Genomic DNA, 14,210 nt, shown 5'->3' with positions numbered 1-14,210 from the left:
TATTTATTATTGTGTCCAGTTTAGAAGACAGTTAATATTGTGATACTAGAAGTAATTGAATGTTCAGCTATATTCTGTGCACAAATGTGACTCCAAGCTAACATTTAGTAGCTTTGCATTATAGTATGAAAAGTTTGACAAAGTGGTGTGTAACTTTCATGTTTTTCAAGGCCTACTTTAAATGATGGTTCTAAAACACTTTATCCACCTTTGTAGCTCACCACCCACTAGAGGGAAATGGAAAAAAGGAATACGGGGAAAGTGGACCTAGTTATCCTGGATGTGAAATCTTTCTGTACACAGCCATGCATGTTAGATAATATTCATTAATCCACAATTCATTAATGTGGTACACATGTGCCTGAAAGTCAATTATTCTAGATGGTTAGCATAGAAAGATAGTAACTCAAATCATTTCTTCGTTGTGTTTAGAGAGGGACAGAGTGATTAGAACCCAGAGTTGAGTCACACAGCTGTTGGAAGTTATGTTTTTATTGAGGTGCTTTACAGGGAACAATCCATCATCACAGACTTCTGTATCTTTGAGATTGTCTTCAAGACAGCTGGGGACAGTCTAGGGACTGTTTGGGACAGGCTCTGTTGAACCCAAAATGTACCAGATGAGCTCAGGCTTGGAGAGTCTGACTCATGCAGGTCAGGCTTTTCAGCTACTTGCACTTAGGACTGTATGAATCCGGGGTACATATGGGGAGATTCGGGTGAAGACTGCAGGGGGCTTTGCATCTTCTCGTCCATAAGATACAAAACCATGGGCCACACCAGCACACAGTAGTGCCCCCCCCCGGAGTCTCCCTAATAAGTAAGAAAAATCAAGGTATGAGCAAATATTGGATTCCCATATACAAGCACAAAGATAGGTAATCCTGGAATGAGGTACAAATCCTGGCTGGGTATGGGTCATAAGGTAGGAATTTAATGCCTGATTCCCCTCCCTCTATCCTTGCTGCAGTGCTAACATGTCTCTCTTTACTTGCTTCATGTCTAGTATCTAGCTGGGTGGGAAGGATGTAGGAAAGGTTTGGGCACAGGGAGATGAGATGGACAGGGACAATGTCGGATTCCAGAGCCTCAGGGATTGGAGCTAAGGACACAGGCATTAGTCACTGTCATGGGGAGCTGTTTGGCACATTTCCTTCACTGACACTGTCTCCTGATGTGGAGAGGAAGAGCAGGTGTGTACTCACCTCATATGGTGATCTCTTCCTTCCAGGACTGCCCACACACATCTGGAAATTATAGTCATAATCACTAAAGATTTTACAGGCCTCTACATCCATGATTCTCAATTCAACTTCTCTCAGTGTATATGTATATGAGGTAGGATCTGTCACTCCAGTTTGCCCCCATCCAGCTGCCTGGCACATGGTCCCAGGGTCTATAAAGTCAGAAGGACTGGGCAGAGAAACTACATCCACAGCAGGAGTCAACTCAACTTGTTTTTCAAGCTGTTGAGTAAAGGAGAGAAGGGAGGGCAAATCAGAGAAGGATGCTTAGACATGGGTCCTTCCACAGCGGGTCCATAATGACATAGAATTCAGGAGTGGGTTCTGAGGAAAAGGAATGGACAAGAGAGAATTCAATAGACTAGGCCAGGGGGAGAATTAAAGAGGGGAGACCTATATAAAGGAAGGCCAAATAAATGAGGGCACCTTCAGTAACATGATGTCATGAATATTGGAAAAGAAATTGTAATTTTTGTGAATGATTTGCTTTTCGACTTTTATCTTCTGCTGTGTGGATTCTCGCTTGCTCACGTCATGGGTTCCAAGGGTGACTGTGATTTCTCTGTAGATAGAGAAAGAAGCAATGAAAAGTCGTATGAGGAGAACTCCTTCCAAGGAGAGGGGCACCAGGTTCTTTCTTCTCTATCCCTGGGCACAGCCCATAGATTAACTTGAGATGGGGGACCCAGGACCAGTGCCACAGGGCTCAGGGAAACACAGAATTAAGAACTCTTCCACACCCCACACCTAGGACTTGCATTCAACTGAACCCATGGTTTTGCACATGGATGAAAGGCACTCTACATTGAATTACATGCCAGGTCATGTATCATTTCTGCTACCACTGGGACAAGACAAGAGCTGTGATTTTACTACTGACCAGAGCCCTGCTTAAAGCTCAGACCTGTGAGAATGGATAGGTCACATGAATGATCCAGTGAGTGGCCCTGTGCTTTGTTTTCTGCTCTATGTAACGAGAGCCCAACTGAAGTTGAAAAGGGCTCAGAGACTTCCCCAGGGCTCTGCTGCTCTGTGACTCTGGCTCATGCATGTCTTCACAGGAAGAGAAGCCTCTTACCTTCCATTACACTGTGCAGCAGTCAGCACAAATTGACGGCTTATGAGAAACCCACCACAGAAGGTCACATAACCTTTCTCAGTGGTGATCTTCAGATGGGCCATGTAAGGGCGGGAGTGAGGAATAGATTCCACACCACCAACAATCTCCTCTGGAATACCCAGTCCCCAGTCACAAGCTTGCAGGGCCCCCCAACACAGTACTGCCAGAGAAATATGGGGCTAAAGCTGAGCGACTGCTCCAAGCCCACCCCACCTCACATGGGGCTCAAGCCCCTCCACATATTGATATTGAACATATCTTCATTAATCCCATTCCCATCATTGATTAAATACTAAAGGTGGCCTTGTGTGCCTGACATAGGGCAGGTGACCTCCAAGGAGCTATTTGCTGTAAATGGTGTTTGGGAGAGGCATAGTCAATGAATGTTTCCCATGATCTAGTGCAGTGGTTCTCAAACTGTGGTTCTCTACTCCATTGGGGGGGTAGAAAGACCCTTTCACAGAGTCACATATCACCTATCCTGCATATCAGATATTTACAATATGATTCATAACAATAGCAAAATTACAGTTATGAAGTAGCAATGAAAATTATGTTACCATTTGGGGTCATCACAACCTGAAGAAATGGTATAGAGGGTTAAAGCATTAGGAAGGCTGAGAACCCCTCCTCTAGCGAATGGACCCATACCCATGCACATATGGGAAGCACTAATTAGACTTGTGGGTTATAAGAAGAAAGACCTCCTGGATTTAAAAGTTTCCATTCAGAAATTAAACAGAGACGTAGACAGACTAAGAGAAGTCATGAACCAAATGGACTTAACAGATATGTATAGAACATTCTATACTAAAGCAAAAGGATATACATTCTTCTCAGATCCTCATGGTACTTTCTCCAAAATTGACCATGTAATTGGTCAAAAAACGGGCCTCAACAGGTACAGAAAGATAGAAATAATCCGACCCATGCTATCAGACCACCACGGCCTAAAGCTGGTCTTCAATAACAATAAGGAAGAAGGCCCACATATACGTGGAAGTTGAACAATGCTCTACTCAACGATAACCTGGTCAAGGAAGAAATAAAGAAAGAAATTAAAGACTTCTTAGAATTTAATTAAAATGAAGGTACATACCCAAACTTATGGGACACAATGAAAGCTGTGCTAAGAGGAAAACTCATAGCTCTGAGTACCTGCAGAAAGAAACAGGAAAGAGCATATGTCAGCAGCTTGACAGCACACCTAAAAGCTCTAGAACAAAGAGAAGCAAATACACCCAGGAGGAGTAGAAGGCAGGAAATAATCAAACTCAGAGCTGAAATCAACCAAGTAGAAACAAAAAGGGCCATACAAAGAATCAATAGAACCAAACGTTGGTTTTTTGAGAAAATCAACAAGATAGATAAACCCTTAGCCAGACTAACGAGTGGACACAGAGAGTGTGTCCAAGTTAACAAAATCAGAAATGAAAAGGGAGACATAACTACAGATTCAGAGGAAATTCAAAAAATCATCAGATCTTTCTATAAAAGCCTATATTCACCAAACTTGAAAATCTGCAGGAAATGGACAATTTCCTAGACAGATACGAGGTAGCAAAGTTAAATCAGGAACAGATAAACCAGTTAAACAACCCCATAACTCCTAAGGAAATAGAAGCAGTCATTAAAAGTCTCCCAACCAAAAAGAGCCCAGGTCCAGACAGGTTTAGTGCAGAATTCTATCAGAACTTCATAGAAGACCTCATACCAATACTATCCAAACTATTCCACAAAATTGAAACAGATGGAGCACTACCGAATTCCTTCTATGAAGCCACAATTACTCTTATACCTAAACCACACAAAGACCCAACAAAGAAAGAGAACTTCAGACCAATTTCCCTTATGAATATCGACACAAAAATACTCAATAAAATTCTGGCAAACCGAATCCAAGAGCACATCAAAACAATCATCCACCATGATTAAGTAGGCTTCATCCCAGGCATGCAGGGATGATTTAATATACCGGAAACCATCAACTTGATCCATTATATAAACAAACTGAAAGAACAATACCACATGATCATTTCATTAGATGCTGAGAAAGCATTTGACAAAACTCAACACCCATTCATGATAAAAGTCCTGGAAAGAATAGGAATTCAAGGCCCATACCTAAACATAGTAAAAGCCATATACAGCAAACCAGTTGCTAACATTATACTAAATGGGGAGAAATTTGAAGCAGTCCCACTAAAATCAGGGACTAGACAAGGCTGCCCACTCTCTCCCTACTTATTCAATATAGTTCTTGAAGTTCTAGCCAGAGCAATCAGACAACAAAAGGAGGTCAAGGGGATACAAATCGGAAAAGAAGAAGTCAAAATATCACTATTTGCAGATGATATGATAGTATATGTAAGTGATCCCAAAAGTTCCACCAGAGAACTACTAAAGCTGATAAACAACTTCAGCAAAGTGGCTGGGTATAAAATTAACTCAAATAAATCAGTAGCTTTATTCTACATAAAAGAGAAACAAGCCGAGAAAGAAATTAGGGAAACGACACCCTTCATAATATACCCAAATAATATAAAGTACCTCGGTGTGACTTTAACCAAGCAAGTAAAAGATTTGTACAATAAGAACTTCAAGACACTGAAGAAAGAAATTGAAGAAGACCTCAGAAAATGGAAAGATCTCCCATGCTCATGGATCGGCAGGATTAATATAGTAAAAATGGCCATTTTACCAAAAGCAATCTACAGATTCAATGCAATCCCCATCAAAATACCAATCCAATTCTTCAAAGAGTTAGACAGAATAATTTGCAAATTCATCTGGAATAACAAAAAACCCAGGACAGCTAAAACTATACTCAACAATATAGGACTTCAGGAGGAATCACTATCCCTGAACTCAAGCAGTATTACAGAGCAATAGTGATAAAAACTGCATGGTATTGGTACAGAGACAGACAGATAGACCAATGGAATAGAATTGAAGACCCAGAAATGAACCCACACACCTATGGTCACTTGATTTTTGACAAAGGAGCCAAAACCATCCGATGGAAAAAGATAGCATTTTCAGCAAATGGTGCTGGTTCAAGTGGAGGTCAACATGTAGAAGAATGCAGGTTGATCCATGCTTATCACCCTGTACAAAGTTTAAGTCCAAGTGGATCAAGGACCTCCACATCAAACCAGACACACTCAAACTAATAGAAGAAAAACTAGGGAAGCGTCTCGAACACATGGGCACTGGAAAAAATTTCCTGAACAAAACACCAATGGCTTATGCTCTAAGATCAAGAATCGACAAATGGGATCTCATAAAACTGCAAAGCTTCTGTAAGGCAAAGGACACTGTGGTTAGGACAAAACGGCAACCAACAGATTGGGAAATGATCTTTACCAATCCTACAAGAGATAGAGGCCTTATATCCAAAATATACAAAGAATTCAAGAAGTTAGACCGCAGGGAGACAAGTAACCCTATTAAAAAATGGGGTTCAGAACTAAACAAAGAATTCACAGCTGAGGAATGCCAAATGGTTGAGAAAAACCTAAAGAAATATTCAACATCTTTAGTCATAAGGGAAATGCAAATCAAAACAACTCTGAGGTTTCACCTCACACCAGTTTGAATGGCTAAGATCAAAACTCAGGTGACAACAAATGCTGGCAAGGTTGTGGAGAAAGAGGAACACTCCTCCATTGTTGGTGGGATTGCAGACTGGTAAAACCACTCTGGATATCAGTCTGGAGGTTCCTCAGAAAATTGGATAATGAACTACCTGAGGATCCAGCTATACCTCTCTTGGGCATATACCCACAAGATGCCCCAACATATAAAAAAGACATGTGCTCCACTATGTTCATAGCAGCCTTATTTATAATAGCCAAAAGCTGGAAAGAACGCAGATGCCCTTCAACAGAGGAATAGATACAGAAAATGTGGTACATCTACACAATGGAATATTACCCAGCTATCAAAAACAATGCCTTTATGAAATTCATAGACAAATGGTAGGAACTGGAAAATATCATCCTGAGTGAGGTAACCCAATCACAGAAAAACACAAATAGTATGCACTCATTGATAAGTGGCTATTAGCCAAAATGCTTGAATTACCCTAGATACACAGAACACATGAAACTCAAGACAGATGATCAAAATGTGAATGCTTCACTCCTTCTTTAAAAGGGGGAACAAGAATACCCTTGGCAGGGCATAGAGAGGCAAAGATTAAAACAGAGACAGAAGGAACACCTATCCAGAGCCTGCCCCACATGTGCGCCATACATATACAGCCACCCATTTAGACAAGATGGATGAAGCAAAGAAGTGCAGGCCAACAGGAGCCAGATGTAGATCTCTCCTGAGAGACACAGCCAGAATACAGCAAATACAGAGGCGAATGCCAACAGCAATCCACTGAACTGAGAATAGGACCCCCGTTGAAGGAATCAGAGAAAGAACTGGAAGAGCTTGAAGGGGCTCGAGACCCCTTATGAACAACAATGCCAAGCAACTAGAACTTCCAGGGACTAAACCACTACCTAAAGACTATACATGGACTGACCCTGGACTCTGACCTCATAGGTAGCAATGAATATCCTAGTAAGATCACCAGTGGAAGGGGAAGCCCTTGGTCCTGCTAAGACTGAAGCCCCAGTGAATGTGATTCTTGCGGGGAGGAAGGCAATGGTGGGAGGGTGGGGAGGGGAACACCCACAAAGTAGGGGAGGGGGAGGGATTAGGGGGATGTTTGTTCGGAAACTGGGAAAGGGTATAACATTCGAAATGTAAATAAGAAATACTCAAGTCAATAAAAAAAAAAGTTTCCATTAAGCAAGTAGCTATTACTGTGATGTGTCTGCCTGTGTTGTAACTCGGCCCTTCTTGAAGCATTCAGCACTCTTTCCTTTGCCTATGGTTTTAGCATGTTGTCTATAATCCATCATGAATAATTTCTCTCCTGGTACTGCTTACTTAGCATTCTGGGGGCCTTCTTACCCAGTGAGTATCTCTTTCTTTGTATTTGGGAAATTTTCTTCTATGAGTTTATTGAGAATAGTATCCATGTCTTTGGCCTAGAGTTCTTCTCTGTCTTCTATTTTATGAAGGTGGAAAGGGCATTGTAAAGAAGTATATGGTGGGAGTGAGATGGCAGGAAATGAAGAACACATATGATTATCATGTACACATGTACGAAATTCTCAAGAGTAAAGCAGAAATAAAAACCAACTAAAAAGATTAAATAGGGACTGCAACAGAACTAAACAAATAGCTCTAGAGAAGGAACATAAATGTCCAGTAAGAAACACTTTAAAAAGTCTTCAACATCCTTAACCACTTGGTAAATCTAGATTAAAGCCACTTTAAGATTCATCCTGCTGGGGTTGGGGATTTAGCTCAGTGGTAGAATGCTTGCCTAGGAAGCTCAAGGCCCTGGGTTCGGTCCCCAGTTCCGAAAAAAAAAAAAGATTCAACCTACTACATAATTTTAATTTTTTCAAACTATATTTTTAATAATGATTCTTAACTTCTTTAACCTCCCTTGTAGTCCACTACCCACCAGTAGTAGAAGAGAAAGGATCCAGGAGAAGTGGACCTGTTTAGAAAGGTTCTTTGGAGCAACTCCTGTCTGTGTTGTTAGAAGTTGGCAGTTAGTTCCTAGGTTAGCAGGCAGTGGCAGGTCAATCCACTCATAAATACTTCACAGATACACCAGCAGTCCAGTTTGGTAGAGTCAGGTTAGCAACAGGAGTGACACAACCTAGTAGAAACAGCCACGCCTCAGTCTCAGCTTGAGTCAGCAGGAGAGACCAGGAGGAACAGGACGAACAGGAGGAGAAGTTTTCAACTGTGCCTTTCTCAGAGAAGCAGAGATCAGCAAAGACTCGAGCCTCATAAGGGTTGCACAGCTAGCTGTTCTATCAAGCTGAGGTCTGTCCTTCTCACTCCATGGAGTCCTATTTGTACCCTCCAAACATCACGTGACTTCCACGTGCCTTGCCTCAGCATGTATCTTTACTTAACACATTCTTGAATCAGTACAGCTCTAGTCCGAGGAAGCAGCAAGAAACTGCACCACACCACCAGAAGTTTCTTGGTGCGTTTCTCTCTATGGAGTCCTGACAAATGCAACACAACTATGTGATGTAAAGCAGAACAATACATGTGTGTGGTTAGTGGAGACTCCTTCATTGTACCTGCTCACATGCTTGCTTTAGCAGAACATCCTCTCTCCTGTGTCCTCTTCAGCAAAATGTTGCTTCACAAGTCTGTCTGAGCCTTTCACATTTGTGCCCTCTTTCACATGCTTGCCCCAGGAAAACACCGTCTAACTGACTTTCCAAAGAACCCTTACGTTTCCACTTCATTACTCCAGTACAATGGTCATCATCAAGAATGTGAACAGCCGATGCTGGTGTAGACGTAGGGAGAAGAGAACCCTTCACATTTACCTCAGAATGTAAATGAGGTGCAGCTACATTGGAAATCAATCCTGAGATTTCTCAAAAATCACCACTGGCACCGTCACTACCACCACCACCAAAACTCCCCAAAACCTAAATTAAAGTTACCACGTGTTCTGGCTAAGTCACTCCTGAGCACTTGTCCAAAGGACTGTTTGCTATGCCATAGATATCTGCACATCTGTGTTCATGGCTGCCGTATTTACCGAAACTAGGAACTAGACACACCCTCTAGCCCATTAACTGATGAATAGATAATAAAAATGTGCTACATATAAAAAAAGGAAAAATTTCAGCAGAATGGATGGAATGGCAATTTTGTTTTTTTCTGAGTGAGATATCCCAGGACTCCAAGCACAAAACCCTCACATTCTCTCATATGAGGATCCCAGCTATGTTAATGTATGGTTTGTGTGTCTAACAAGGAGTAACTGGAAACCAGAAAAGAGAAAAAGAAACAGTAGAGATTACATTCAAGGAGGAGGATTAGGAAAACATAGGTAGTAAGGAAAGGGAATACCAAAGAACAAAGATTTAGGCAGTAAGAGAGGCAAGGGGTTGAAAGCTGATGGTGTAGGCAGGAGGGGAGAATTAGCTGATATTAAAAAGTATAAAGGAACCAAATGAAAAGTCAGATGTGCCCACATATGCAATATCAGCTTCTGTGTTTTGATGATAACCAACTGCCCTGTAATCAGATTCAAAACCCACACCATGGTAGAGGGGACCAATGCCTGGTACTGTCAGCCTGGCTAGAAACATACAGGGAAGTAAACTTACATAGCAGCAAACTGCCTTCCAAATCCCCATGCTTTCCCCATAGACAAAAGTGGATCCCAGCCTTACTCAGAGACACCTCTCTTTCTGATTAATAGTGGGGTGAATGCACAGATCCCTGGGGACCAAGATGCAGAAATAAGTGGTGGTTGTGTGTCCATCCCTAAACAAGTCACTTAGCCCACACTTTCAAGGGCTCAGGGAACACTAATGTGGGAGCATGAGAAGTAGGCAAGAGCTGGAAGACAGGGTGAAGGGCTCAAACTCCATTCTCTAGACTGGATACAGTTATGACAATCATCAGTTCATGCCAACTGTAGTTCCTGGTCCTGGGCCACATAAGACTAATCCAATCAACAACCAGTCAAGGAAGGGGAGAGACTTGAGGAGTCCCACTCGTTATCTCTTGAATACTGCCTATTGATAGTTTCTGGGAGGGGAGGAGGAAGTCACTGTGTTTAGTTGAGTGTCCTCTGCTGAGCCAACCAGGCTCTAATGGAAAGATCCAAACTCAGTTACACAGCTGGTCATTGTTAACCTTAGTGGGTTACAAAACTCAGCACATAGACATGAACATGAGAGAGACATTTGTGAGGAAAGCCTAGGGTATACAGAGATGATAGGGAGCTGAGAGGGGTTGGGAATGTTTACGATGCAGGGAGGACATGTGAAAAATTGTGTGTGTGTGTGTGTGTGTGTGTGTGTGTGTGTGTGTGTGTGTATGTGTGTGTTTTAAAAGATATCAAGCCGCCTCCATGACTGGGTACACAAGGTGACTAAGACACTAGTTAGTCAGTGGATTGCTCGTGACTCTAAACTCACACCAGGGCTCTGAGCCAAGAAATATTATGAGAGGTGCTGGCCTGGCCCTGCTGCAGAACAATGAGTCTGCATACTGGAGTGGGCATTCAACAATTTGGTCCCTTTCTAAAGCTTCTGATTTGCATACTGGGATTGTCCTGTTTCATCACCTGAGTCCCTTTGGGCAAGGAGAAGAGAGGTGGCTACAGTTCTAAGATGAGGTGACAGTTTGGTAGAGAGGCCTTGCTGGAGCTGGACCAGGCGACCTTGGGGAAATCTCCAAGTACAGTAGATTTCCCAGGACCACAGACAGACCTTAGGGGAATGAAGAGAGTGGGAGGCAAAATCTTTTGATCCTTCTCATCCTCAGAAGTCTGTTAGGTGTGAAGAAGAATTTAGAAAGAAAGAAGGCATCCTTCTCAGACAAAGGTAGGACTTTCCAGGACTGACCGTCCTGGCCTTTATATGTGCTATTATGATGGGGTCAGTGCACAGGTTTGACGCACAAGCTTTATGAGAGTCTCTGAAGACAGAAACCATGAGACAAAAGAGGGTGAAGAAGAAGGTGGCGTATAAAAATGTTTTAAGCTCTGCACTCATGGAAGACAGCAGTACCATCTCTTTCCTGCAGACAGATTTCTTTATTAAGACTCAGATAGCCATACCCCAGGATGCTGGACATTGGCCCAGACACAGGTTTTGTGTTCTAGGATTGTTGAAGGACTTTCATTGTTTTCTGAATCCACGGTATAAAGCTGGAGATTCTGGTGAATACTCGAGGAAGTGTCCCAGTACACAAGCGATAACTGACAATGCCCTGGGCCACTCCATCGCACACAAAGGGACCCCCTGAGTCTCCCTGTAGACAGAAAAAGGGGAAGTCTTATTGAATAGCCTCCTATCACCTCTTTCCAGACCCATCTTCTCCATGTTCTTCTCTGTTTCCACTTAGGCCTAGTTTTCAGATGGGAAACACTAGTGCCCCCATTGACATCTGTTCTGAACAGGACAGAGTAGAGAGTCTGTGACTCACTAACTAGTGTGTCTCTGCTTGGCTGTGTCCTTCCTTCAGGCCAACTAGACTTAGCTCTTCCATTTTCCTATGGCAAAAGGACAAAAGATTGACTGAGGGAAAATGCCAGATCCCCATATGTTGTTCCCTGCATGTTCTTTAGACTAGCCATGGTTCCTCATCTGGAGAAGGCCTGGCTGTGTGTCTGCAGTATCGCTCTGCCCCTAGGCAAACATTTAAAAATGGTTATGTCCTTACCTTACCAGTAGCCTTCCCCTCGCTGGGGTTTCCCACACAAAGCTGGATGGAGTCGTTGTAGTCTTCGGACATGTCTTGGCACTTCTGGCCTTTCTGAACTTCTAGATTCACTTCTTGAAGTGTGTTAGACGAAGTACAATTGGCCAAGCGTCCCCAACCTGCCACTGTGCACACCTGCCCAGGTTTCACCCAGTCCTGGCTCCTAGGAAGGGCAATAGTCTTCACAACACCATTGAGTTGAGCTTTGCGTTCCAACTGGTCGGAAAGATGGAAGAACGCCACTTAAGGTCTGGTACTCTCAGCAAGCTTAAACCAGTCATGAGGTTGCCCATATCTTCCTCATTTTCAAAGCTCCCCCACTCGCACTGTAGCCCCATTCTATTACCGTAGGACCAATAGATCAGCCACTAAGAAGAGAAAATGGGACTGATACACTAATGATCTATGGGAGTAAACCAGAGATTGGCAAAACGGTACCTTCAGGAGCATGATGTCATTAAAATGTGAATCTCTGTCATAGTTCTCGTGAGGTTTGGCTTTTACAACAGAGATAACCTGGGTGTTTTCTTGTTTCTTGATATTGTGAGCACCTAAGGTTACTTTTATATTTCTGTGAAAAGAAGATGGGTTAAGTGCAAGGCAGGAGCAATGAAGCAGTCCTCGAAATGCAGGCTGAGGGCTCAGAGTAAGGCAGAGCTTGCCTGAGTCAAATAGCAAGAATTTATGGGGAACTTGTTGCATTGGTCTCCAATAACCACCCAGCCATTCAGACTCTTCACTGACACAATCGGGTCCTGAGTTTCACAATCACTTTAGGTCAAATAGGATAAAGTCTGGTTGATCTTCACCTTTGGCTCTACGTGTTTAGGGACAGCCAGGATCTGTTGTTATTTGGTCAGTCCCAGGCATCAAAGACCCACTTGCTTCTCCTTACCTTCCATTACAGTGAGCTGCTGTCATTACGATGTCTTTTGCCACCAGGAAACCGCCACAGTGATGGGGTTCTGAATTACTATCATAAAACTTTATGAATGCCATGTAGGGCCGGGAGTGGGGTTTGGACTCTGTACCCCATATGATCTCTCCTGAAAAAGAAAGCTTATTCTGAATCTTGGTGCTCGTTGAAACTGTGCAACAATCCTGGAGGCTAGGATAAGGGACATTTCATGCTTGGCGAGTCTGTGGACTTGACACAAGGGAAAAAAGATCCTGTTGTAAGGGCCATCACACAATGAGAAAGGGCGCTCGGATGCTGCGAGGGATGGTGCAGAGCCATATGCATGGCATCACTTTCCCCTGGTTTCCCATTTCTTCCTGTAGTCATGATAATGCTAAGACTTTCTCTTGATTCAAATCAAATCTCGTGTACACATTAAGGTCAAATTCTGCATACATTGTGCAGTAGATGTAGACACACTCCACACAGCTACAGTTGTTCCCGTCTCATGATTCACCTGGTGTCCTGCTCACTTAGTAAGCATGATGTTGAGATAGAAAACTCTGGCTGCTTTTCCTCTATTCCGATTCATGGTACATACTGAGAACTCCACTTAGAGACGGGATTGTTGTATAACCACTGAGCAGCTCTCAAGTGTGCTAAGTGAGAAACTGGGAGGAGGCCTCCTAATGTATCTGAACTTCAGCATATATTGGTCTTCCTAAGGCACTGAGATATCCTTCAGGATGAAGAAGGGAGCACATAGAAGACGGGTAGGGATCATAGAGAGGAGAGGAAATGGGTTGGAGGATCCTCTGTCTGCTTTTTTCCATCAAGCTGTAGAGAAGAAATGAAGCTACACTTTGTTGGCTCTGTTAGATTGTGGCTAAGTGTCATGGTGGACCTGTATGGTTCAGAAGAAGAGAGACAAGAACAGGGTGACCCTGGAAACCTGAGTAGAAGAATTCTTCTAATCTTAATCCAGGTGGCAGCCCCTGGGTAAAGCTGTTTGCTCTTAGTTTTGTACAGTTGGAGCTTCCAGGCCTCCTTTTCAACTGCAGCTTCCAGTGGGGTCCTATGATGTTTTCATAATCTCTCAATTTTAGGTGACTAAGGTCTCACTCACCAGGTGCCACTGCAAATAGCTCACTGTGCTTTTGGGGACCTATTTATCCACTGCTACAGCTTGGGCTCAGCTAACTTCTCAGAACCAAGTCAGGAGTAGATCTTAGATACAGCCCGACTGAGCACCACACAAGTGTCAGTGCAGGGAGCCGCATGCCACAACTCTAGGGGTGCAGATGGCTCCTTACCTCCTTCAGTGTTGACTGGTAGGATGGCCACCAGGAAGAACAGGAACAGGAACATCCTCTTCAGGGTCTGACCAGGTCTCAACTGGTCACTTCGTTACTTCTCACAACTTTTAAAACATCAGGTGAGGAAAGAGGCGCAGAGCCAGAGATCTCTTATTTCCTGTGTGATATTTAAGATACGGGCTCTTGCCACATCTCTGTGGTGAAGGCACAGGAAACACACTATTGTCAGTTGATGGTGAGCATGACCACGTTCCCCACAGGAATGCTGGGCACTGAGAAGGGCAGAAGAGCCTGTTGAGGCCTTCCGC

The 14,210-nt window shown here is 43.3% G+C and overlaps 1 protein-coding gene and 1 pseudogene across 2 annotated transcripts; both read right to left on the bottom strand.

The window, feature by feature from the left end:
- Positions 1 to 589: 589 nt before the first annotated feature.
- On the bottom strand, positions 590 to 3,516 carry LOC134481974 (mast cell protease 2-like; annotated as a pseudogene). The gene is made up of 4 exons (XR_015638805.1): positions 3,464 to 3,516; positions 1,671 to 1,806; positions 1,206 to 1,466; positions 590 to 813 (listed from the first exon to the last, which is right to left on the bottom strand). The product of XR_015638805.1 is annotated as a mast cell protease 2-like (transcript).
- Positions 3,517 to 11,000: 7,484 nt separating this feature from the next.
- On the bottom strand, positions 11,001 to 13,983 carry Mcpt8 (mast cell protease 8). The gene is made up of 5 exons (NM_021598.3): positions 13,900 to 13,983; positions 12,584 to 12,734; positions 12,127 to 12,259; positions 11,650 to 11,904; positions 11,001 to 11,238 (listed from the first exon to the last, which is right to left on the bottom strand). Exons 1-5 carry the CDS (start codon positions 13,952 to 13,954, stop codon positions 11,086 to 11,088), a joined length of 747 nt encoding a protein of 248 aa, NP_067609.2. The 5' UTR covers positions 13,955 to 13,983; the 3' UTR covers positions 11,001 to 11,085.
- Between the last annotated feature and the right edge of the window lie 227 nt (positions 13,984 to 14,210).

This window comes from Rattus norvegicus, chromosome 15 (assembly GCF_021556685.1).
Source record: "Rattus norvegicus strain SHRSP/BbbUtx chromosome 15, alternate assembly SHRSP_T2T, whole genome shotgun sequence".
Lineage (NCBI taxonomy): Eukaryota > Metazoa > Chordata > Mammalia > Rodentia > Muridae > Rattus > Rattus norvegicus.
This window is presented reverse-complemented; position numbering and strand designations above follow the sequence as displayed.